At 44.5% G+C, this 23,998-nt stretch overlaps 1 protein-coding gene across 7 annotated transcripts in view; it reads left to right on the forward strand.

Moving 5' to 3' along the window:
* Positions 1-23,998, forward strand: part of TTLL5 (tubulin tyrosine ligase like 5) — a 259,197-nt gene that overhangs the window by 42,093 nt on the left and 193,106 nt on the right. For all 7 annotated transcript variants that reach the window (XM_037145212.2, XM_037145214.2, XM_037145215.2 and 4 more), the window contains exons 10-15: positions 586-687; positions 3,428-3,519; positions 4,237-4,344; positions 15,128-15,209; positions 16,770-16,831; positions 18,165-18,259. In XM_037145212.2, the coding sequence (XP_037001107.2) occupies positions 586-687; positions 3,428-3,519; positions 4,237-4,344; positions 15,128-15,209; positions 16,770-16,831; positions 18,165-18,259 (541 nt within the window). The remainder of the gene's footprint in view (positions 1-585; positions 688-3,427; positions 3,520-4,236; positions 4,345-15,127; positions 15,210-16,769; positions 16,832-18,164; positions 18,260-23,998) is intronic.

Here is a 23,998-nt window from a genome sequence, read left to right on the forward strand (position 1 = left end):
CTTGAAATGAACTTTATAGATAAGTTCTGTTGTTTCTTTGGGTGTGAGTGCTAAGTCTGTATATTGTTAAGCTGTGCTTTTTGTCCTCTTTGCTTAATATTTCCCACACAATGCTTTAGTGCCAGGTACCGTGTGGGCGCGCACTGGGTGTCTTCTGGCCAGCTAATGCCTCATCGTCACCCACAGCACCCGACACACAGTCTCCCAGGCTGTGAATGACTTATTTTCACTTTCATCCTTCCTACTGGTCTGAGATTCTGTGTAAGAGAAGCAGCATCTTGTGGTTAAGAACATGGGTTCTGGAAGTCGGTGTGATTTGGGGCAAGTTACTTAATCTTTCTAGATCACATTTTAATTTTGATACCTATTTTTAAAAATTAGATATAATGTTACCTACTTCAGAGAATTGGTTTAAGGATTGAATTAAATGTCATGTTATAGTCGAAACCCTTGGCACAGGAGTTGGCACTCAGCGTTTATAAACGATGTCACCTTCCGTTTATTAAAATCTCCCTGATCCTGAGTCGTAGACTTTATTTCCTTGAAACTCTGTTCCTGGCATTTAACCTGCGTCCTTTCCACCAGGTTTGCAACTGTGCGATATGACCAAGGAGCCAAGAACATTCGGAACCAGTTCATGCACCTGACGAACTACAGTGTGAACAAGAAGAGCGGGGACTACGTCAGGTACTGGCTGCGCTCGAGCCGGGGCCGGGGGAGACCGTCTCAGGGGCGGCTGCTGTAGGAGTGGAAATTCAGCACGTGGCACTGGAGGCAAACTCTGTATTCATATCCTTCACCTTAGCGAAAAGCTGCCAGGCATTGAACACAGTTCTGAGGCAGCTCTGCTGCTATTTCTCCATCGCCTACCCAGTGACAGTGTCACCTTTCACTGCCAAAATGTGCCTTCCCGAATTTCATTTTCCTCATTGTTTTCCCTCACCTGATGTAGGGGCAGGAACTTTTTTTTTTAATCCTCACCCGAGGATATAGTTACTGATTTTAGAGAAGAAGGGGAAGGACAGAGAGAGAAGAACATTGATGTGAAAGAGAAACATCAGTTGGGTTTCCCTCTTGTATGTGCTCCAATGGGGATTGAACTCACAACCTAGGTATGTTGTGCCCTGACTGGGAATAGAACCCACAACTTTTTGCTGTAAAGGGTCCAACCAACCGAGCCATCCTGCCAGGGCTGGGGATGGGAATTTAATACTCATATGAAACTTTTTAGAAATCAAGACATGAAGTCATTTCAGCACTTGGCAAAATGTATCAAAAGCTTTAAAAACGTTTGTGCTTTGACCCAGCAATTCCATTTCTAGGAACTTAACCTTAAGAGGTAACAAAGGATGTGCATCCAAGATCATAGACGAGAATGGCCACGACCGTGTATTATCTGGCACAGCCAGCAGGTTCCTGGGCAGTACATGCACTTATTTTCTTTCTGAGCATACACAATAACTAAAGTTGTTTATTTTTGCTGAAGGGAGGGGAAGAAAACCAGAAAAGATATATACTAAAATGTTAACTGTAGTGGATGGGATTATGAATGGATGATTTCTGTTTTCTTCCTGGAACTTTTATGTATTTCCCAAATTTTTCTAAAGTAAATATTTGTATGATCAGGAGGGGAAGAACGTAGGAATAAATTAAATAAAGAAAGAAATGAGGCCATCTCAGAAAAGGATTCAGTGGAAGGGAGTACCAGCCCAGCTGTGTGGAAATATTCTTTCTGCTCTGTTTTCTTTCATTCTGATAATTTTGCCAGAAAGTGGGAAAGTAAGAAAAAACTCAAACAGTTACGTTCTACTCAGACTAAAAATAAGTGCCTACAAAGTCCAGGGGAAGAAAGGAAGGAAGGAAGGAAAAAAGGGGTCTGGAAGTGACGGCATGGTTGCTGAAGCTTACACAGATCTCACTGACCGGGGACCGGTAGTGGGAATTGGTTGACAGTGTGCCCTTCACTTTGGAAGATGAGCGAGGAGGTGGGTGGTGGGTGCTGGTGGGGAGTAAGGGGGCAGCTGCAAAACATAAGTTCAAGGCTGCAAGACCAAACAGTCATGGGAGTCCACCTGGTTTGCCGCTTGGCTACCAGGGTGGTGGCAGGGGTGGTATTCGCCGGGACACCTTGATAAACCTCATCGTGTTTATTGTTGTTCTAGTGCGTTCTCCCTTCAGTGATAGGTCAAAGGTATTTTTAAAAAGATACGTTTGCCGCCAGAGAGGAGGGAACTTGCTTCAGGTGCTACAGTAGTGCTGCGCTTGGTTAGCTCATTGAATGCTACACTGTCTTATCTCACTGGCCCGTCCAGACTCAGTTTGGGTCTGAAAATGGCATCAGAGGTTGTTTTGTGGGCTCATGTGATATTTACCTCAAAAGCTAAGTTTTTTCTTCAAATGTTTCGATCTGTTAATGCATTGTAACTATTCTTAAGCTTGCTTACATTCTTTCACACATTTCTTTCACTCCTCCATGATGCATAATTGCTTGGTTAAGGAGGAATTGGCCTTCTCCTCCCCTATATACCTCAATAAGGCAAGCTCTATGCATTTTCATTTCAATGGAAGAAACTGGTATAAAGTGATATATGAGGTCTATCTAGCAAAAGTCCAGACATTATTAATATAATGAGAATGGTTTGAGGGACATTGATATAACTTGGCAGCCAAGGAGAGTGGACTGGAATGCACATGTGTGAACAATGACAACTTCACTGTACTAGTCAGTGGGGGCGGTAGATGCTGTTGAGTGAGCATGCATACCATGGGGCTGTCACATTCAAAATGACAAAACAAGTAGAGCAACGAATTTGCATCAAAGTTTGCATTAAGTTTGAACATTCCTCTGTGGGAACTATTCAGATGATTCGGAAGGCCACAGCCATGGGCAACTGTGACTGGCAGGTTCATCACGACAATGCACCCGCTCATGCATCATGTCTCCTGCAGTTTCTTGATGAAACATCTAATCACCCAGGTGACTCAGTCCCGCTATGGCCCAGATTTGTTACCTTGTGACTTCTGGCTTTTCCCAAAACTAAAATCACCTTTGAAAGGGAAGAGATTTCAGACCATCCATGAGACTCAGGAAAATACAATGAATCAGGCAGTTGATAGCAATTGGGAGAACTGTGTGAGGTCCCAAGGTGACTACTTAGAGGCGGTCTGAGGCATCATTTTCCTTTGTACAATGTTTCTTGTATCTTTTTCAATAAATGTCCCCCCCCCACATTACATGGCTGGATACTTTATGGACAGGCCTTATATGACAAAAAGGATTAAGAAATAGTGGATGAGGTGGAAGTCAGCAAAAGGAATGTTTTTCTAAAGATTTAAAAGGACAAGAAAGCTATTTATAAAAAAAAAAATTAGTACCTACAGCCACGCCTAGTTGCATATGTGACCTTGATCCATTCATTTGTTTTAGTTGTGATGATCCGGAAGTGGAGGATTATGGGAACAAGTGGAGCATGAGTGCCATGCTGAGGTACCTGAAACAAGAGGGCAGAGACACAACTGGTGAGGACCGGGCCTCTTTTCTTGTTGCCTTCCCTGCTTTTTATGACTTTACCGTCGTCTCTCCCTGATTCTCTCTCCCTCTGATTCTGACACTGTTGCCGAGACTTCTCACGGGGTCACTATTTTGGCTGTAAAATTTCCTGCTGTTTATGAGACAGAGAAAAGGTTTTCCATGATCCCCCAAGCTCCCTTTCTTGTTTCCAGTTTGAAAGGCATAAGTTTGTCTTTTAATCTTCAGTGAATTTATCCTTCGTGAATGTTGAACTGCTAACTCAAGTACCGTCAGCTTTTTAAATAACTTCCCGTCATATTGGCCCTCAGTTCCAATTTGTCTAAGTTAATCTCTCTCATTCACGTTGCTAAACTGGAGAACGGACAGTGGCGAGTGTGAGTGTAGGGCTTGCGATCAGAACGGACACCACCGAGGAGCCATGGGCGGAGCGGGGACCTGTGGCCCAGGGCCTGCCTCCGTCCCCAGAGGGAAGCAGGACAGGAGAGCTGGAGGGGGGCGAGGTTCCTTTTCCATTCTGTCTTCTGCTGCAGGAGGCCTGCTTCTGACCACATTGCTCTCGTCACAGATGTGCCTTCTGCAGCACCATTGACCAGACTGCCATGTAGAGACTTTCGGGAGGGGCGCACCTGCTTTTGTAGTGGGCGGGGTTGGAATCCAGTCTTTCTAATCCACGCATTGTAGTGTTTCTTCTTCTCTCTTGGTAGCGCTCATGGCCAGTGTGGAAGACCTGATCATTAAGACGATAATCTCTGCCGAACTAGCCATCGCCACAGCCTGTAAAACCTTCGTTCCTCACCGCAGCAGTTGTTTTGGTAAGGAGACTCAAGAAGCGTTAAGTGTTTTGTGAGAAGGGGCTTGGAATCCTGGGGTAGAGAGCTTTAGTGATTCCTCAGGGTACAGGAGTAAGGTATGTGGCGGGTTTTTATTTCTTTCTAAGCTCACGTGACAATTCTACGAAGAAGCCAGCGGTGAGCCTAGCTGGAGGTCCCCTGAGAACTAACTAGCTTTCTGTGTGGGAAGCAGGGATTGGAACTAAAGCATGGGTCTCTTTGTCAGAATGCAATCAGAAAAAGTCTGCCACGGACTGTACAGGAATCCAGCTCCGACAAATATATTCCAGAGCCCTTTGGCAGCCAGACTGGGAACTGGTCCAAGAAGCTCTGGCTGGTACCAGTATGTGCTCTCTTCATTTTCCGATGACTCCTCCTTTTCGTTTCAGTCTTCTCTTGAGTGGGTTCCCCCCTCTCCCCTTTCCTTCTCTATTTTCTTCCCCTCCTCCCCTCTTCCCCTTCTCTGCCACCCCTAACTCACTGCTTGTACAGACAGAGAAGGAATAAGAAAGTCCACAATTACTGGATCAGGAAGCCTGTCGCCTGCTGCCCACCAGCTGTGACTCTAGCATTTGCTTTCCGTGTGGATGTGCACTCAGTGGTGATTGCCAGCAAAGTCACGTAGGCTTTCGGCAGAGGGTAGGCTTTGCTGGTGAAACACACACTAGGGTCATTGATGGGAGGAAACAGAGTAATGCAGTAGTAAGACAGGCTGTCTTTCAGGCTGTCGGGCTTTCCTAGGAGGCAGGGTAACAGAAGAGCAAAGAACATGGGGTTTGGAGCCTGGCAGACTGAGGCTGAGACCCATTTGCACCCCTTACTAGTGTTCTGACTTCCGGCACATCACTCTGTTCTGTTTCCTCAACTATAAAATGGCAGTGACGGTGGCACCCACATCCTACGAGTACCGGCAAGGTCAAGTGAAATGATGCATGCAAAGCACCCGGCACATGTTCGGCACTTAATTTGTGCTCAGTAAATTGTTTTTGGTTAGTTTTGTAATTAGACATAATTCTTGGTCTCTTTAGTGGGTTGTCATAACAGTGTGTACTTTAGGGGCACCAAACAGAGGAAAGTGTTGAGACTGAACCGGGACCTAAAGTTATATAGAGAAAGAAGAGGTTGTGATATCTTTTTGAAATGCAGATATGTTCAGGTCTTCTAAAACCCTGAAAGGGGTCCTTAGCTTCAGTCATGACTGAAGCTCGATATAACTCAAGCGTCTGACCCTAGCTGACTTTTCTAGAATTCTCTCTCCCCTTTGATACCTTATAACCCGCTATACCGCTGAGCCCCCATGCCTTTGTACCTCTGTTTTAAGTTCTCTCCGCTAGGAGATTCTCCTCCTGCCTGCGTTGCATATTCTAAGACTCAATTTGACATTGCCTTGTCCAGGAATCCTTGTCTAATAAAGTGCCCCGCTATGTCTGCTCTCCCGTGCTATTATGTACTTGCTCCATTACATTCCTTTCCTATCTTACTGTGGTGTTTTGTTCACACATGTACCTCCCTGGTGGTCTCTGAACTTAGCTTTGTGAATTCTCCCGGCCCCTCTTTCTCTGTTTCCGCCAAACCAAACCTTCCACCATTTCCCTCAACCTCCAGGTCCTTTTCTAACCCTTTGCCGTTGCACCTGCTTTATCCTGTGTCTGAGATACTTTTCTCATGTTGGTTTACCTAGCAGGTGATGACATCTTTCAAGATGAAGTCAAGTATCACTTCTTTGGGGACGTTCTGCCCAAGTGCTCCAGTCATAGTGAGCCTCTTCCCATCTAGCACTCTGGTCACAGTCTGCAGTGGTCCCTACGTGGGGTCTGGTACCCATTCATGTGTCTGTTCCCCCAATGGACTGGAGGCTCCTTGATCCTGCCTCTCCCAAAACACAGCAGCATTTTTGGTTCTTAGAGGATGTTTAAGGAATATTTGTTGAGTGACTGATCGATACTTGTTTTAATTGCCTTTTGGTGGCCTGACAATAAGCTTCACAAAAAACCTGACTCGGTAGGGACCTAGAGCTCTTAGAATTACCATAAACTGTTTGGGGAGAGGGCGTGGGGAATGTAACTCCAACTTCAGAAATCTTACTAGATTAAGAAAATAGAAGTTTCTTTCCACATCTTCTTGGCTCTCACGTGAGGATAGGTTTCTTGGTATAAAAATCTTTATTCTAGAAATGATGACAAGCTTTTCTGAATGTGCCCTTTTCTATTTTGTGTTGTTGCTTGATGGCTTTTTGGAAGCTTAAGAATTTCCTACACTAACAGCATTCGCAGTTCCAATGCGAAATGAGCAGTGACTTTCTCTGATTCAGTGGCATAGCCCCTGGGTCCCTGTCCTCGGCTGTGGGACTCCTTCCCTCCACCCCCTGCTTGTGTTCCGTCTTAATAAACTGAGTGCATCTGGAGTTTTTTAAGTTGTTGACTGTCTTCTTGACTTTTGTGGTTCTAATTCCATTTCCTGTCAGCCCTGGGATTCCGTGTGCTTCATGAACCTCCTTCCACCAGATTGGATTTTGTAAACGTGTGTATATTTGTGTGAATCTTGTGGCCTCCCACTGATTCATAACCTTCCCAGGGGGTTAAGTTACAAGGAGTAAGCTGGATTTTTTTCTTTTCTTTTTTACTTGTTTTAGAGTAAACAGGAATTGAGAGCTTCCCAGAAGAATTTGGCTTGAACAGAGCATTGGAGCTTTTAGGGGAAGCCAGTAGTTCGGCGACGGGGGTCGCTCGGTCCTTTCGGTGGCTCTTTCTGCCCTTTCACAGTGTGGTGGGTCCTGGCCAGGAGCGTCCCGCTAGTGTCTCGGTGTCTCCTATCCCTCCTCTCCCACCCTCTCTAATGTTCAGCAGTGTTTCCAGGTACCTTCAGTCTTCCCGTTCATTTGTTTATCTACGCATTGAACTTGGTTTTGGTTTCAGTTTCTGCTGCATGCAAGGCATAGATTGTAAGAGTTTGTTCCTCTCAAACCAAATTTTACATTGGGCGATATGTACATATTATACCTGCATTGTATTATTAGCATTTAAATGTAGGCTTAGGGACATCACAAACCACGCCAAGCTTAGCCATTTAATGTGTTTTTTCATAGATTTGTACATCTGGAAAGGACTCAGAATAATTAGTCTGTACAAAGAAATCGAGGTCCTGAGAAGTTGAGACTCTTCAGGTTCTAGAGCTAGTGAGCCAGAGGACTGAGAGGAAAGAGACTCGGCGTAGAGAAAAGGGGTCAGCAGATGGGTTTTGGCAGTTAAGTCATCTTGATCCTAGGACTCTTGATTTATAGAACTTTTGCTGCCTCTCCCAATAAGACAGATTTTTGACAATGTATTTTTTTCTGCCTTCAGGATCGTGAAAACGGCTCTGACCCATGTGGCTCAGTTGGTAGGGCACCGTCCTGCAAAGCAAAGGGCTGCCAGTTAGATTCCTGGTCAGGGCCCCTGCCTGGGTTGCGGGCTCAGTCCCCGCCATTGGGGTACTTATAAGAGGCAACTGACCAGTGTTTTTCTCCCTCTCTTTCTCCCTCCCTTCCCTTCTCTCTAAAAATAAAATAAATAAAACCTTAAAAAAAAGAGATTGTGAAAATGTGGTACCATGTGAAATACATGCTTAAACAGCAGCCCTTGAAATATGCTTAGGAAATTGGCACTGTGAGATCACTGGCCACGAGACTAGCCTTTGTGACCAGCTGGACAAAAACAGCCGAACCAACAGGATGTTAACTGTTTTTAAAAGATGCTGCTGCTGACACTGCTGCCAGTTGGTTTGTGTATGTGTGTGGAGATGGCTGGGTGACAGGCTGTGGCCTCTGCAGCCCGGGAGCATGTGAATGAGCTGCCATGCCTCGTGCAGAATTGATAAGACCGGCTTTGTCTGGGTCAGACCCAGGGACCTCTTTGCTCTGGGCAAACCACGCTCCGTGTACATCTCTCTGTTGAACGAATGCTGGTTTGGCCTTTCATCGCTGCTGTTCTAGACTCTGTCACAGAGTGAGCAGACATTCTTAAAGGGACAACGTCCATAAATCTTTGTTAGAGGGATGAAAACGGGCAATATACCTCCTCCATGGATGTAAATTACTCATATATTGCCCACTTTGTTAAAGGAATGAAGTGTAAAAAAAATGTAAACAATAGAGTCATCAAAGCGTTCACTCTCTCAGACAGTCGTCTTTTCTGGTTCATCCCCTGCTCCTTTTAAACGGGAGGGGAACTTCACTGTAGAAGGGACTAAGCAGAAAACGCCTGCTGTTTGTCAGGCACTCTTCATTGGTGTTTTCCTGTAGTTCCCTTAGCAGTTTTTATTTATTGCTCATGTTGGTGGACAAGGAAAAAAGATTCAGAGAAGTTAAATAATTTGTCCTTGGTCACGCAGTTATTAACTGGCAAAGCCCAACGGGAGAGGCAGTTCTCTCTGGCTCTTCCCCCACACGTGCAGACAAGTTCTGGTGTGTCCGGCCACTGGTGGCACGCCTCATATCCTGGATTGTCCTCCCGTGCTCCTGTTCCTGCGTCTCAGGAAAAGTGGGGCCATCCTTTCTGGGTTATCAGGCCTGAAAAGGGGTGTCCTTTCTGCTCCAATCAACACTGTGAGTCCTAGGCACTCGCTCAAATCTACCTTTACACATGGTAGCCAGATACCATATTGATTTATGGGACTAGTTAACAAATTGGCCTGGGCTCTTTCTTTTATTTAGTTCCTTTTCCTGTGGGACCTTGATCTTCTTTTTTCCAAATTCTCCTTTTGGACCCCAGATAAAGACTTCCTCCTCAGGTTTTCAACTCAAATCCAAGGCCCAGGTGAAAAGAATTTCCTTTACACGATAGCATTTGAGTGACAGCTAGTACCCGCTGATGTCAGCACTTTCCGCTGCCTCAGGGACTACAGCGTCAGCGGGGACTTTGTTTCTGTGGGGGGGTGTTGGGTGGATTCCAAATTCGTGGTGTGCCATGCTTAGTGGTCTTTTAGGCCTTGGAGGCGTTATTAGTTTTTTATCAAATCTTTTTCCCCCTCCCCTCCTAGACCATCTTGTATCAAGTTTTTCCTTCATATGTCAAAATTGTAATACAAATTTCTATTATTTTCTTTATGGCTGGTGGCTTCATTATGAATATTTCAAGTCTTGTGATTGAGGTTATTTGGGGGGAGTATCTGCAAATTATTATGTCTTTCTCAAAACTGCCCTGGCTGGTGTGGCTCAGTGGATTGAGTACCAGCCTGCAAACCAAGGGGTCGCCAGTTCGATACCCAACCAGGGCACATGCTTGGGTTGCAGGCCAGGTCTCCATTAGGGAGTATGTGAGAGGCAGCCACACGTTGGTGTATCTCTCCTTCTTTCCTCCCTTCTCCGCTCTCTAAAAATAAATAAAATAAAATCTTTAAAAAATTGTACAGTGTTTTTCACTTAAAATTTTTTTCCTCTTTCCTTCCCCCCGCCCCCACTATTTCTTGATTGCTTATGTGCTTCTCCCGGGGCAGGCGGTTTGGTGGAGCGATGAGGCAGACGATCCCACGCTTGTGTGTGGGGAGGAGAGACGGGACAGCCCAGGCAGGAGAGTGACACATGCCCTCGGAGCACGCACGCGTCACCAGCCATGCCGAGGGGAGCCGGGCAGGGTCCTTCCTTGCCGAAGGATTACGATACGCAGAACACAGTGTTATGACTGGATGGGGCACTTTTTGAAGCGGTCAGCTCACTGTGACCAGACGTGGCCTGCCTGTCATGGGGTGGCAGGGTTGAGGAAGTAGATTTTGGCCCCGTTGTGAAGGTCTGACCTGCTTAAGCCCATCTGGTGGACAGCAGCCAGCCTCTGGAGCTTTTGAGCAGGGGAACAGCAGGATTGCCATTATTTTCTTTAACTTGTATCATTTTTTGACTTAAAGCTCGGTACAGTGGAATTGCAACAAAGGGAAACTCTTCTGCATTATTAGAAGTGACCAGTAAAATCCTCCAGGAACCAACCTGGCAACAGTATTGATTGCTGACAATCGCTGCCTGTCTTTAGAGAGGTAGTTCTGATGGCCATGCCGAGAATGGACCACAGTGGGGACAGACTAGTGCTAGGGATCTCATTTCGTAGGTAAGAGGAATGAAGTGGTAACACATGCTTACTATGTGAGCCAGTGATCCCACTCCAGGGTATTTACCCGAGAAAAACGAAACCGTATGTTCACACAGATACCTGTATGCGAATGTTTATGGTAGTTTTATTCGCAATTGCCAAAGATTGAAAGCAACACAGGTGTCCATCAGCTGTTGAAGGGATGAGTAAATTGTGTTCTGTCCCTAAAATGGAATACTACTCAGTAATAAAAGGAGTGAGCCACATGACTGATACATGTAGTAACACAGATAACTCTCAAAAGCAAAACGTGAAATGAAAGAAGCCACTCTCAAAGGCTAGTACTGTATGATTTCACTTACTTGACTTTTTGGAAAAAGGCAGAAATTAGATCAGTGGATGCTTTTGGGTACAGAGTGGGGATTGATTACAAATGGGCACGAGGAAACATTCGTGACAGAATTGTTTTATGTCTTGATTGTGGTGGTGGTTAAACAACTGTGTACATTGGGCAGAACTCATCAAGCTGTACAGTTTTAAAGTGTGGCTTTTATTGTATGTACATTTGTCTCAAGAAACCTGTGTTAAAACAGAAACAATGATAGGTAGATGAACTTCGCAAACATGCTAAAGGAAAGAAGCCACACTTGAAAGGGTATATCCTTCATGCTTCCATTTATATGACATTTTAGAATAGGCAAAACTAACCCGTGGTGGAAGAAATAAGCACAGTGAGTGGTTGGGGATGTGCCAGGAAGGGGGAAGTGTACAAGGAAGGAACACGAGGGACCTTTCTAGCATGCTGGAAGTTTTCTGTGTGGTTGATAGAAGTGTGGGTTCCATGGGTGTGTCCATCAGGACTTGTCAGATTGTATACTTGAGGTCTGTCCTTTATGTTTTATGTAAACTCTACCTTAAAAGAAATGATAGAAGGCTGGATTAAAGAGCAATAAAGAGAGGCAAGGTCTGGCGATGTGTTGGGTTTGGGAAGTGGCGAGGAGAGCATTTCCAGCTCTGGAGACTGGTGGGCGGGGTTTCCATTTTCCGAGATGAAGAATAATGGGAAGCCGTACAGGTTTGGGGGAAAGAAAGCAAGTTCTGTTTTCTTGAGTGTTGAGACCTGTGGGATATCCCAGGGAAGTTGTCTGCAGGGCAGTTGGAATTATGGATTTGGTGTCCAGGAGACACTTCACTGAAGACGTAGGTCTGAACATCATCATCAAATGTTAATTGCAGCCATGAGAATACAGTGGTCACCCAAGAGGAGAAGTAGAATTGAGAAGGAAAGAGACCTGAGGAAGCCACCCTGAGCGAACCTATGAGAGGACAGCTGGGCAGAAGAGAAGGAATGAGAGGAGAGAAGAACCAGCAGAGTGCGGTGCCCGGGTCCAAGGGAGAAGAAAGTTTCAATAAGCGAGGGGTGGTCAGCAGTTTCAGATGCTTGGGCTTGGCAGTACGGTGGTCTTTGGTTGATCATGGTGAGAACCGTCAATTAGTAGAGCGGCGGGAGCAGAAGGACTTTCTTATGGGTTAGGAGTGAGTAGGCATTAAGAAAGTTAAGGTGGCTAAGAGGAGATGGCTTTTTCTGGAAGCTGCTTTAAGACACAGGCAGACATGGTGCTCATGTAAAGGAGGAAGTGGGGCCATTCACTAGTTTAACTTCCAAGTTTGTTTCGTTTTGGCTGGGGGCTCAAGGAAATACTTCTCATGGTGGAAAAATTTCCTGAGGAAACGTTGATTAAGGTGGTAGCAACTGTCCTTGGACAACCCTTGCTCTCCTGTTGTGATGAAGACAGTGGCTCAGGGGAGAGAGCCTCTCTTGCCCACAGCCCTCGTTGAGAGGAACCCTGGTGGGTCTCCTCCTGGGTGCGAGTTTTTAGAATTCTAGACACCGCTGCTGGCACAGACAGTGTTGGAAAGTGAGGAAGTTTAATATTCTTGTTACAAACTACCGCTTACCTTTTAAAACCTTCAGTGCCCACAGAAAAGACCAGCCGTGAGTTAAAAGGGTTACCAGGGTTCTGGTAGCCTGCAAAGGACCCAAATTATATTTCTTAAGCCGAGCTGATTATGTTAAGAGGTGAACTTGATACAAATGCTGTCTTTTCACTCCATTTCTTTCCTCCAGTTCCAGCCACTTAGGTGAGCTGGGCTTTGCACTGCGATGTAATGCTGTCACACGCTTATCTCACTTGTCAGTGACACTGGGTCCGAGCCTGGTTCATCTACACACGCAGTTCCACTCAAAGTCGGTTATGGCGTTGTTTAGCACTAATGGGTTTTACTCACCTACGTAAAAATTCAGTTGTCACTGTAAAGGGTGTTTTCTCTTTTTGGGTCTTTTTTTTTTCTTCCCAGAATATTGGTTCTCAGCCTTTCATCCGAGATTCTTGGAATTTGCCTCTTAATTTGGGAAATAGTTAAGTAGTTGTGTTGGCTGCTGAAAATGAGTTGTTGAAATAGTCGGTGTAATTGATGTTATTCTGATTTCAGTTTGTCTTCAGTTGTGGCTGGTTCTGCAAATCTGATCAATATGTGGATCCATCATTATTCTCACCCTGTTCCTTGTACTATTATAAATATCACCACTTTTTGAAACAGTCGAGTCCTCTGCTTCTGCTTTTAAACACTGAAGAGAATGTTGTTTTCTTGTATCATACTCCTGTTCTACTTGCTCTGCTTGCATGATACTGACATGGACCTGTAGGTTCTGAAGTCAGGGCTCCCTTCTGAATGCCGTGTCTAGTGCCACGTCACAGGAGATGTTCCTCAGGTTAAAAGGGCAATACCCTGCGGATGAGTGAAGGGGAGGTAGAATATTCAGAAGAATGTCCTGACCGTAAAAGCTATAGTTTGCTAACAAAAGAAATTAGGTAAGGGAACCTTCTTTTCTTTACATTTTATAGTTATAGATAATATGTGATTTTTGTGTACCGAACATGAAAGGGAAACCCAACTCAGATTCTCTTACAGTTTGTGATTATTTTTGCACGTTCAATGGAACCCCAGATCAGCACTTTTGGAACCACCTCACTCATGGAGGCTCTTCCTGAGAGAAAGTCTGAATGCGGACGTCTGCCTGAACCCATACTGCGTAGGCAGGAGTTCTGGGCACAGGTTTGCTGAGCGTACAGATATTGGCAGATGGGGATGAGCAGAGAGCATAGGGAAAGCAGAAGATGATGAAGAAATAGCAGAGAGAGGGCCCTGGCTGGCATAACTCAGTGGACTGAGCGTGGGCCTGTGAACCAAAGGGTCCTGGTTCGAGTCCCAGTCAGGGTACATGCCTGGGTTGCAGGCCGGGTCCCCAGTAGGTAGGGGGTGTGCAAGAGGCAACCACACATTGGTGTTTCTCTCCCTTTGTCCATCCCTTCCCCGTTCTCTAAAAATAAATAAATAAAATCTTTTAAAAAAGAGAAGTGATTTCCCTTCTCTCTCTCTCTCTCTCTTTTTTTTTTTTTGTGGGAAAAAGTGATTTTCCCACAGCAAGTCGGTGGTAGAGTCCTGAGGAAGACCAGGTGTCCGGATTCCCATTCTGGGAACCCTGGTGCTGCATCGCACTTCCTGTGTTCTGAGGACATCCATTGGCACCATCTTCTCAGAAGCCTGTGTCTATTTCCCTGTGCTTTTGAGAGGATTGAGAAATGGGAAAATCCTTCTTGTAATAAAGACATTTGTTTTCAAGTTTCTGGAAAGTTGTGGGTGTGAGCTGCGGGCTGTGACCGGTGGTCGAACGGTGAGGAAGGCAGTGTTTCCTCCCGGAGAGAAGGTGCAGACAGTGTACGTGAGGGACGAGGGTCCCGAAAGTCTGGTGTATTCTGTGTGTGCACACCAAGGAGGACTCTGGAGAGGGGCTCACTATCAGTAACAATAGTAGAGTGAAGGTTGCCAACTGGGGTTCCAAAGGTAGCCTTGCACCCCTGCGTTCTGGGAGAGAAGTCTGCTCACGCCCTTGCTTTGCTTTTTGCAGCAGTTGGGAGGTTAGGGTAAGAGAATTAGTAAAGAGTCTGGATCTGAGGAAGTTCCGTCTCCGGCTCCCTCCCGGAGGTGGTGCGAGGCGGCTCCCCCGGCCCTGCTGTGACGCCGCTGGCTTTCTCCCTTCTCTTCTGTCTTTCTCTTTCGGGCCAGTGTCTTTTATTTTTAATCTTCAAAGGGAAATGGGAACTATAGGGGAGGGGAGAGAATAAATACATTTTACACTTAGATGTCTTATTGACTAGGTTGCGAAAAGCAAGATCTTGGTTTCAGAAAACGTGATGGGAGGACCCTAGAGAGATGCCGTCAGTAGATTTTTCTGTTTTCAGAGTGCGGTGGGCAAGTGGTGGGGGACAGTCCACACCAGGCCCCAGACAACACTGATTTGGATGCACGTGTGGCATTCCTTTTCTCGGTGCTTCCCCACCCCCCCACCCCATAGCACAGCAGAATCATACTTATTAACCTTTAGAGTCAGGCTACTTTCTGTGTAGAATTCAGGATGTCAGTAGAGTAAGATGATAAAAACTGGAGTTTTATACCATTGTTTTCTTATCTCTAGAGCTTGATTAATTTCTCTTGACCTTGAAAGGTTCTCTGCTTCTCCTTCCGCTTATTACTTGTACTCAGCAAGTTTCTAGGCCTTTGATGAGAGCTGGAATAAATCTTATAGATCTCTGCTTGGATGTGATATGGAAAATGATCTTGTGTATTGTGTTATATTGTATTTCTAGAACTCTATGGCTTTGACGTGCTCATAGATTCTACTCTGAAGCCATGGTTGTTGGAAGTGAATCTCTCTCCTTCTTTGGCTTGGTAAGTAGTCTGTACCATCCTCCTGGAGAAGGAGAGCTCTCTAGAGAGAGCACTTAAACACGCTTTCCCCCATCATTTCTCTGGGAGACTTCTTCCCCCGGTTACTATGTAGAGGTGTGTAGAATCTCTGAGACTGGGAGAGTTGTGGTAAGTTGTCAAAGTCCATACGGCAACTGTGGATCCCGAGGGGACTAGTCATTTTGTGCTGTTTACTGTGCTGTTCAGCTTTTAAGGGATGCTTCCTGGGTTAATTTTTATCCCCAGTTCTCCTGCTCTTTCTCTCTCTCTCTCTTTTAATTTTGTAGGTGTTCTGTTAAGACTGCAGAAACATACATGGTATTACATTTCCTTTATTACGAAAGAAAGGTTCGCACAGACTCAAATCCACATACACTATAAAGGTACAGAGCCAGCCCTAGGGTGGCGTAGGTAACAGCTGGCCCTTTTACCCTGTTCATACCCTGATACCTACCCAAGATTAAAGTCTAAAAACTTCAAACAATTAAAAACAGACTTTAACCTATCTGCTATTCAGAAGAAGGAAATAAGAATATTTTTCAGTCCCAGAGAAGATTTTGCTTATACCTATAGTGACACCCAGAGTTTCTATGAGCTGTATGCTTTTCTAAGTAGCGAGAGAACCCTGGAGATATAGTCCAGAGACCACCCAGGTGCAGCATTTTTAAGGATGAGCAATGTTGGCAAAATGCCAAGTAATCAAATCGAGACAGATTGACCACTTTGTAGGGCAGGAGTTTGGCTTCACCCCAGTTGTAAGGTGGGGAGCTGGAGCCTTCAGATGTTGGGCTGCGCTCTCGTTGAGGCAGCGTTCATCTGCTTGCCCAGCCAGGCGCGTCACATGGGTCAGAGCCCCCGGAGTGAGAGTGAGGTGTGGCCCTGCAGCCAGCACGCTCTGGCTCATGGAGACACACGTCAGCACCGCCGCCAATGTAGCGGTCACTGCCGCAGGGCCTCCATCTCTCAGTCTGTGCTGTTTCTGTGTGGATTCCTGCCGCATCATCTGGTGATATTTTGGTACAACTTGTATTTTTTTTTGCCCTCATTTGCAAGCCGGTAAGCTAATGAAGATTGATTTAGAACAAAAAATGAAGCCTTAAAAAAAGTGTCAAGATAGCCAAAATTTCTTCTTTTGCATGCACGAATGATTAGACTATTGCATCAGTAAACAATGATTTGAGTGATGGGCACACTTATAAAAGAGCACATTGCAAGTCTGACCTAAAAGCCGCAGCGATCATGAAGCGGTATTCTTGACTTGTGCGGAATTGAATTGCATAAGACCTTCCAGAATAAAAAGATTGCATGTCAGGGAATCAGCGCCTGGGTGCAGGGCCTGTCTCACAGAGGATGAACTTCACACCAAGATTTTATTTCTAATATTTTTGCCAGATTTCTTTGTCTTTTTCCACAGATTCGATATGCTTTATGTGTCGCCCCTTGTTGACATTTGCAAGTTTTTGCTAAACGGGGGCCTGTTAGGGGCAGCTGTTATGTTTACCTACAGTTATCGACTGCTCTTTTCTTTCTCTGTTCTGTTAGTGATGCGCCGCTGGACCTAAAGATTAAAGCCAGTATGATTTCCGACATGTTCACTGTCGTCGGTGAGTAGTGGCGGTGCCTGAGAACGCACACAGAAGTCACCCAGCACGTCCGTGTTGTCAGGCTCCACAGGTGTTGCCAACTGGCAGTTCCCGAGCCACGCTGGATGTTTTGTACTAAAAAATTATATTTTCAGGGAAGTGTTTATGTGTTCCTGCTGCCCCTGGCTCCATCCTGTCCTGAGGTTGAACCACAACTAGGGCTGAGACCTAATTCCTGGGCACAGGAATTATGAGCTGAGGAAGAGAATTAAGCAAAAATCTGGAGAAAGTATATTTTTCTCTGAGCCGGGACAGTGAAACCCACTGAAGAAGCTTTGTTACAAAGGAGGCTGGCTCTGTTTCTGCTAGACAGTCTCTGCTGGTGTCAACATGATCTGTAGAAGTTATAACTGCAGCAGTTCAGGAAAGAAAGCCCTTTCGAGTAGATAAGCCAAAACTTTGAAATGGAGATGGGCAGTCAGGTAGGTATGTTGAGGGTTTGTTGTTGTTTTTCTAAGTACTGTAAAAAGTCATATTAAAATATATTTGAAATGAACTAGTACTTGGTGTACCAGCTGTAAACCTTAGGTACTCTTCTCCTTAGGCGGGAATCTGCTTCCTTTTAGGATAAAGTGAAATTAGCCCAAGCTTAATCTCTGAAGCCATAGAAAGGCCACGAAAACTCATTTTGTTGTTGTTGACTTTTCAAAATTGAATTTATTGGGTGACACTGGTTAATGAAACTACACAGGTTGCAGGAGTGCAGTTCTGCAACACATCATCTGTGTGTCGTATTGTGCGCTCGCCACCCCAAGTCAAGTCTCCTCCCGTCACCGTTTATGCCCCACAAAGCTCATTCTGAAAGTTGCCAGTAGAACAGCTTCAGCAGTTCCAGGGGTGGATCCTGCAACAGGGTAAGACTCCGCACTTGCTTCTGGATTCTCCTGGTAAAAAGAACATTGTTTTCCAGACACCACCCAGGAAGCCACTTTAAAACGATCTGTTTGTATTAACAACTGTGCGTTTTTAAATGGTGGTTTGCACCTTGGTGCTGCAGTTCATCACAACTGTGCATCTCTTTTCCCTCAGAGTCACATTGCAGCTGCCCAACAAGGAAGGTTGATTTAGCTCTTGTGTTTTCCCTTCTTGTTCTCCCCGGTCACAGTGGTTCAGAGTTCCAGCGGAGTGTGTGTGGGGGAGAGTCATGTCTAATCTAACCAACCCTCTTGAGGATGGATCGCTATAGTATTTATGATGTTGAAACTGAGTTAGTACATCTAAAAAAAAAGGTGCAGCTAAGCCTGCTGATTTCTTAGAAAATGGCAGGTTTTAATGTTTCCCATTCTCTGTTCAGGATTTGTGTGCCAAGATCCTGCCCAGAGGGCATCAAACCGGCCAATTTATCCCACCTTTGAGTCTTCCAGGCGAAACCCTTTTCAGAAACCTCAGGTGAGCAAATTCAGCATCAGGGAGCCCCAAGGAGGCGACATACTGGAAAGTGGCATCTGATGTAAATGAATGAGCCGAAGCTCTGTATGAGGTTGGTTACTCAGGGCAGGAGAATTTGGGGATCACTCCAGATAGAAGGCAGTTACATTCATCTGTGGCTACGAGCTTGTGCTTTCAAACAGACTTTCTGTCTGCTTTTTCTTTTCTTTTGGCTTCTTTTTCCATTATCTTTCCTTTATAATTTTTTCCCTCCTTTTAACAATTGCCCTCTTTTTTTAATCAAATTGACATGCTTATAAATTAGGCTCAGAGAGGGAGCCTACATATTTCTAGTCTTTACTGTGTCACTTTTTTTTTTTGATCTTCAGAGATACTCAATTGAAATAATACCATCTCCACAAGTGGTTCTCTTCAAAAGGATCCTCAGTGGTGACGAGGTGTTGACTGAGGTTAAATGAGATAAAATGCCATTGGAAACTTATCTGTGTCTGAAACATCATTTGATCAAGTGTTGCTCCAGTCTTTATGATTTTGTTCCAGTTAAACCAATCAGCTAATCACTCTGTCTTCTCATTCCATCCTTTAATCAGTCCCTGCCTGTCTAGACCTGGCTAGTTTCCATTTGTTTATTTGTGTTCTTATCTAAAAAGGCCCATATTTTCCTCTCTTTGGCCTGAGCAGACTACCTCATCTGCTCAGAAGTTTGGAGATTATTTCTTATTAAATACATCCACTCTTATCATTAGCTTTACTTTTCATTTCAGCATTATTTACTTACTGTCTATTACATTGCTCTGTATTCATTGATTTGTTGCTTTTAAATTGTCCAGTACTTCTTTGCTCTCCTTTGCTGGACTGTAAGCTCTCTGAAGGCAGAAACACCTTCTTCTTCTTTTCCCTCCCCTCTCCCTTCTCTGGTCCCCCACTTCCACTTTAGCCTTCTTCCCTTAATCCCTTTTCTCCACCCGTCTCCTCCTACTCCTCTTTTCTTTCTTTCTTTCTTTTTTTATTTTTTTTTATTTTTTTTAGAGGGGAAAGGAGGGAGAAAGGGAGAGAAACATAGATCGACAAAGGAAACATTAATCAGTTGCCTCTCGAATACCCTCAGCTATGGACCTGGCCCTCAACGCAGGCATGTGCCAGACCATTGACAACCCTTCGGTCTACAGGCCGGCACTCAGTCCACTGAAGCACCCCAGCCAGGGCCCCCCACTCCTTCTCTTCCTCTTCCTTTTGCCTGCTGGTCTTATTTAGAGTAATGCTCTGTCCGTGTGCCATGCTCATATAAGGCTGTTTATTCAGATAACTTTTCATTGGAATGGAGTTCGCAGACTCAAATGCCTGTAGGGGCAATAGGTGGACAGTGGAAACGAGGGAGTAGGGCCAGGTGTAATACCGCTACGAGTGAGGGACTGCAGGGAACTGGAGAGGGCACGCCTCCTCTGAAAAGGGGCTACTATTTTACTAATGCGCTGTGACTGACTGTTGCTGTCTGTGAGTATGGGCCATGTGTCATCAGATTTTCCTACTGTCAGGAGGAATCAGAAATCGTATTTTAAAAATATTGGCAACTAGTTCAATTAAAAAAATACTTTGCAGACAAACACAACGCATCTCTGTACTGGATTCCGTCTGTGGGCTGCTGCCTGTGTCCTCCTGCTGTGCACAGTGTTGTGACTTGGAACGGGGCGTGCTGTATTTCAAGGGGCATCATCTTGTGTTGGAAGTAAAACGAGATAACAGGGTCATACTTATTCAGTACATCATCACAGATCAAAGCGTTTTCTTTAATTTTTAATAAGAAAAAGTAGAGGATTAACCGAGGCATACCAGGAAAACTGAATTTAGGCAGTCACATCCCTTTGCAAATTGTTTTCGGCAGTACCTGTGGCCAGGGCCACAGGATTGTATGCAAAGGACTGAATGTTTCGGCACAGCTTCAACAGAGTTTCTGCCAGAGTTCACTCTGGGGGTAGCTCTGTGTCAATCTTGGATGAACTGATCTCTTTTCGTAGTTTGTCTGTCAGCTTCTATGGCAACATTTTGCAAATTGTAGAGAATTTATCACCATTTGTTTTGCTGCTTGGTAGGTAATGGCATGACCTCTTCCATAAGTGACCTATAGGACATTTATTAAAGGCTAAAGGAACTATGGACCAGGGTTTGTTTTTACACACTTTGTGAAGCACAGTGAAGAGGAGTGGTTAGCTTCAGGGTCTCCGGAGCATGACTGAGGGGTAGTGCCCTCTGTAGGGAGAAGAGGAAACTGGGATGGATAGGCTGCAGGAGAAAGCCACATGGAAAATAGTAAGTGCTCTCATTTTCCAAGGATGCAGTCTAGGTAGGTCTCTTGCTTTGGTTTTTGCATGAATATCATCTTTTTCTTGTCTATATCATAGAGTAGGATTTGGAAAATATTTGCATGTTAGGAGAAGATAAGGCTTTATTCCATTTTCTGTCTTTTATAGTGTCCAGTATCTGCACAGGTTCAGTCTTCAAACACGAACCAGGTAAATTATGCATCATTTGGAGACTTCATTCAAAATTTTTTTCCATTCCCTAAATGGAAAGCCTTTTAGCTTTACTCTTTCACACTGCATGTTTCATGCACCTGCTTGCCGAGCAGTTTAATAACGTAACTATGTGAATGTAGAATATGTGAGAGTGAATGCACAGAGGTGTTTTTGGATGTGGAGTCTGGGAGCAGAGGTGGCAGGTTCTGTGAACCCTCTTGTCCTGAGAGTGAGCGGGCTGTGACAGAGGCGGTCAGATTTCAATGACCCACAGCGTGAGGGGCGTGTCCAGGGCTTTCACCAAACTATTCCGGAAAGGAAATACCGTAGTTCACAAATAACCTTTCTGTTGTTCAGACATCCTAGGAAACACACTGTTGTCCGTAGGTTAACGCGGGAGACGCTCTCACTTTGGGCGGGGCTGCACTGGAGCTCCTCAGCAGGTGACGTCTGTTATAGGTAGTGATTTGTAGTTTCGTGACTCTTCACAACTCTGTCTTAATTAATGTCTTAGATCTTGTCTTTAAAATAGACAGTATTTTATCTCCATCTCTTAATGATCAACCTTTGCCCTCTTAGTGTTCGTATTAGCAGTATTTGAAAAACCATCACTTTCTTCTATGACGATTGTTTTTTTTTTTCCTTTTTTTTTTTTTTTTTGTTTTTCAAGTACATTTTTTTTTCCTCTCCCCCCCCCCGCCCGGTCTCCCCCTCCCCGCCCCCCCCAGTCCTCATCTCTGTGTCATTCATACTTGTTCCTCAAACTCCCTCCCCCTTTTTCCCCCTTAAGTTCCCTTCCCTCTCCCCTCTGGTCGCTGCCCACTTGTTCTCTATTTCAGCGTCTTTGTTTTTATTCTGTTTGCTTGTTTGTTTTATTCTTTAGCTTCCTGTCAAAGGTGAGATCATATGGTATTTGTCCTTCAATGCCTGGCCTATTTCACTCAGCATAATGCTTTCCAGTTCCATCCATGTTGTTGCAAAAGGTAGTAGCTCCTTCTTTCTCTCTGCTGCATAAAATTCCATGGTGTATATGTACCACAATTTTTGTATCCATTCATTTACTGATGGGCACCTAGGTTGCTTCCAACTCTTGGCTATTGTAAATTGTGCTGCTATGAACATTGTGGTGCATAGGTTCTTTGAAATTGATGTTTTAGGATTCTTGGGGTATAATCCTAGCAGTGGAATTGCTGGGTCAAAAGGCAGGTCAATTTTTATTTTTCTGAGAAAATTCCATACTGTTTTCCATAATGGTTGTACCAGTCTACAATCCCACCAACAGTGAACTAAGGTCCCCTTTTCCCCACACCCTCTCCAACATTTGTTGTTTGTTGCTTTGTCTATTATAGCCATCCTGACTGGTGTAAAGTGGTATCTCATTGTGGAAACATCTCTTTGAAGTGACAGGGTGGCAGCGGGGGTGCCGCTCCTAGTCGATGCTCCAACACGAGGAGTGCAGGTGTTTCACACGTCAGTGTGACACTTGCAACTGTGCTTCAACAGCGTGTTTGTTTGACATTTGTCTTCTCTGATGCAGTTTCTGATAAGCTCAGAAGCTTGAGTTGTAACTCCCTTAGCTATTATTTTTGGTAAAGTGATTTAACATGGTTTATGTGAATCCGAGAGATAAAAATCAACCACAACAACTTACTGGTTGTCTAGTATTTAGTAAAAGGAGAAAGATTTATACGATCCGAAGAGAAACCAGAGTATGGTTGTCTAGTATTTAGTAACTGGTTAATGTGGTTCTGTAACATGAGTTTTAATGTTCAGTTGGTAGAATTCAAGACTCTATACTATTTGGGAAACAAACAACACCCCACCCCCATCCCAAATCCAAGGCTGTTGACTTCAAAAAGCTTACATTCTAAATGTCTCTTAAACTAATCTGTTTAAGGAGAGCATTTGAAGTACCTTCATAGCCTTCTGACTCTCCCTCTGAAGAAGTATCTCTGATAGGTAATCCTGTCTTCATTTCCCTTTATCCATTTCAGCCCCAGCACATCAGCCCCCTTGCTGCAGGTACCATAGGTTGCATAGCCTGTGGATGAGCAAGGCCTTGCCCCGGTAGGGGCGTCTCTGAACCCTGCTAACCCAACCCAAGCCTTTCTGGTTCACTCAGCCACCTTTATACATACGGAATCCTTGGACTCAAATTGTTCTTTGCAGTGTTCTACTTCGTCACGGTCTTTCTGTTAGTGAGGCGCTCTCAACTCCGCAGTAGTTCAGTCGAAACTCCTGAGAAAGAAAAGAAAAGAAGCCCTCTGCTCGGGCTGTTTCAGCTCTGTCAGGTTTCCTCCTCCCGTTGCTGCCAGATTGTGAAGTCACAACCTCTTGCCCATTGGTTGTCTGACTCTTTCTTTTTAATCCATTATCTCTTTCTACATTTCTTCTTTCCCTTGAGTTCTGTGGTTCACATTTCCCACTCACCAGAAATTACTTTTCACTATTCCAAGGCAGGCAGCATGGTTTTGTGGAAGGAACTCGGACTTCTGAATCAGATAGACCTGGATTCAAATTTGCTCTGTCAGTAAGTTAACTGTGAGACCTTGGGCCGGTTCCCACAGGTCTCTGAGGCTCACTTTCCACATCTGTCAAATGAGACTGATATGTGCATGGAGCTATGGTGAGAAAGGAACAATAAGCAGCAGGTAAAATATTTAGGATAGCTCTGGACACGTAGTTTACTGTCAGAAGGTTTGGTCCCCTCCACACTTTTCAGTCCTATTGGTTTTTCTTTTACTCATTTGATAGCCAGTATCTGGCGTTTGTGACATTTATTTCTCTGTAGTCCTGTTTTTCACATTTGCCGTCATCCACAAATGCAAATGAACTTCTTCATTATTGATTTGTTTATCCATCCTCCCAGGTAGTCATGAGGATTCTAAATAATACCTAAGACCCATTTTGGAAATCACTTCCTAACTTGATTCACTGCTATTTATCTTACCCTATGATTATGTCTTTTAACTGTTTTCAGTTATTGTTGGTATATTTCATTTATTATATCATGACATTAAGCCTTGATTGGCAACATAATTTTGAACAAAAATTGAATAAAATTTTTACAGATGCCTCTGAAATCCAAAGCTGTTACATCTATTTGCTATATTTACTTTTTTTGTAGTTTTGTCCTAGAGCAAAGTTTTAAAATATGTTTTAATGTAAAGCAGTGTCCATGCTATAATATTTGATGAGCCCATTAAACTTAATATTTGTGGATTTT

The sequence above is a fragment of the Artibeus jamaicensis genome, unplaced genomic scaffold (assembly GCF_021234435.1).
Source record: "Artibeus jamaicensis isolate MK-2021 breed Jamaican fruit bat unplaced genomic scaffold, CSHL_Jam_final contig_851, whole genome shotgun sequence".
NCBI lineage: Eukaryota > Metazoa > Chordata > Mammalia > Chiroptera > Phyllostomidae > Artibeus > Artibeus jamaicensis.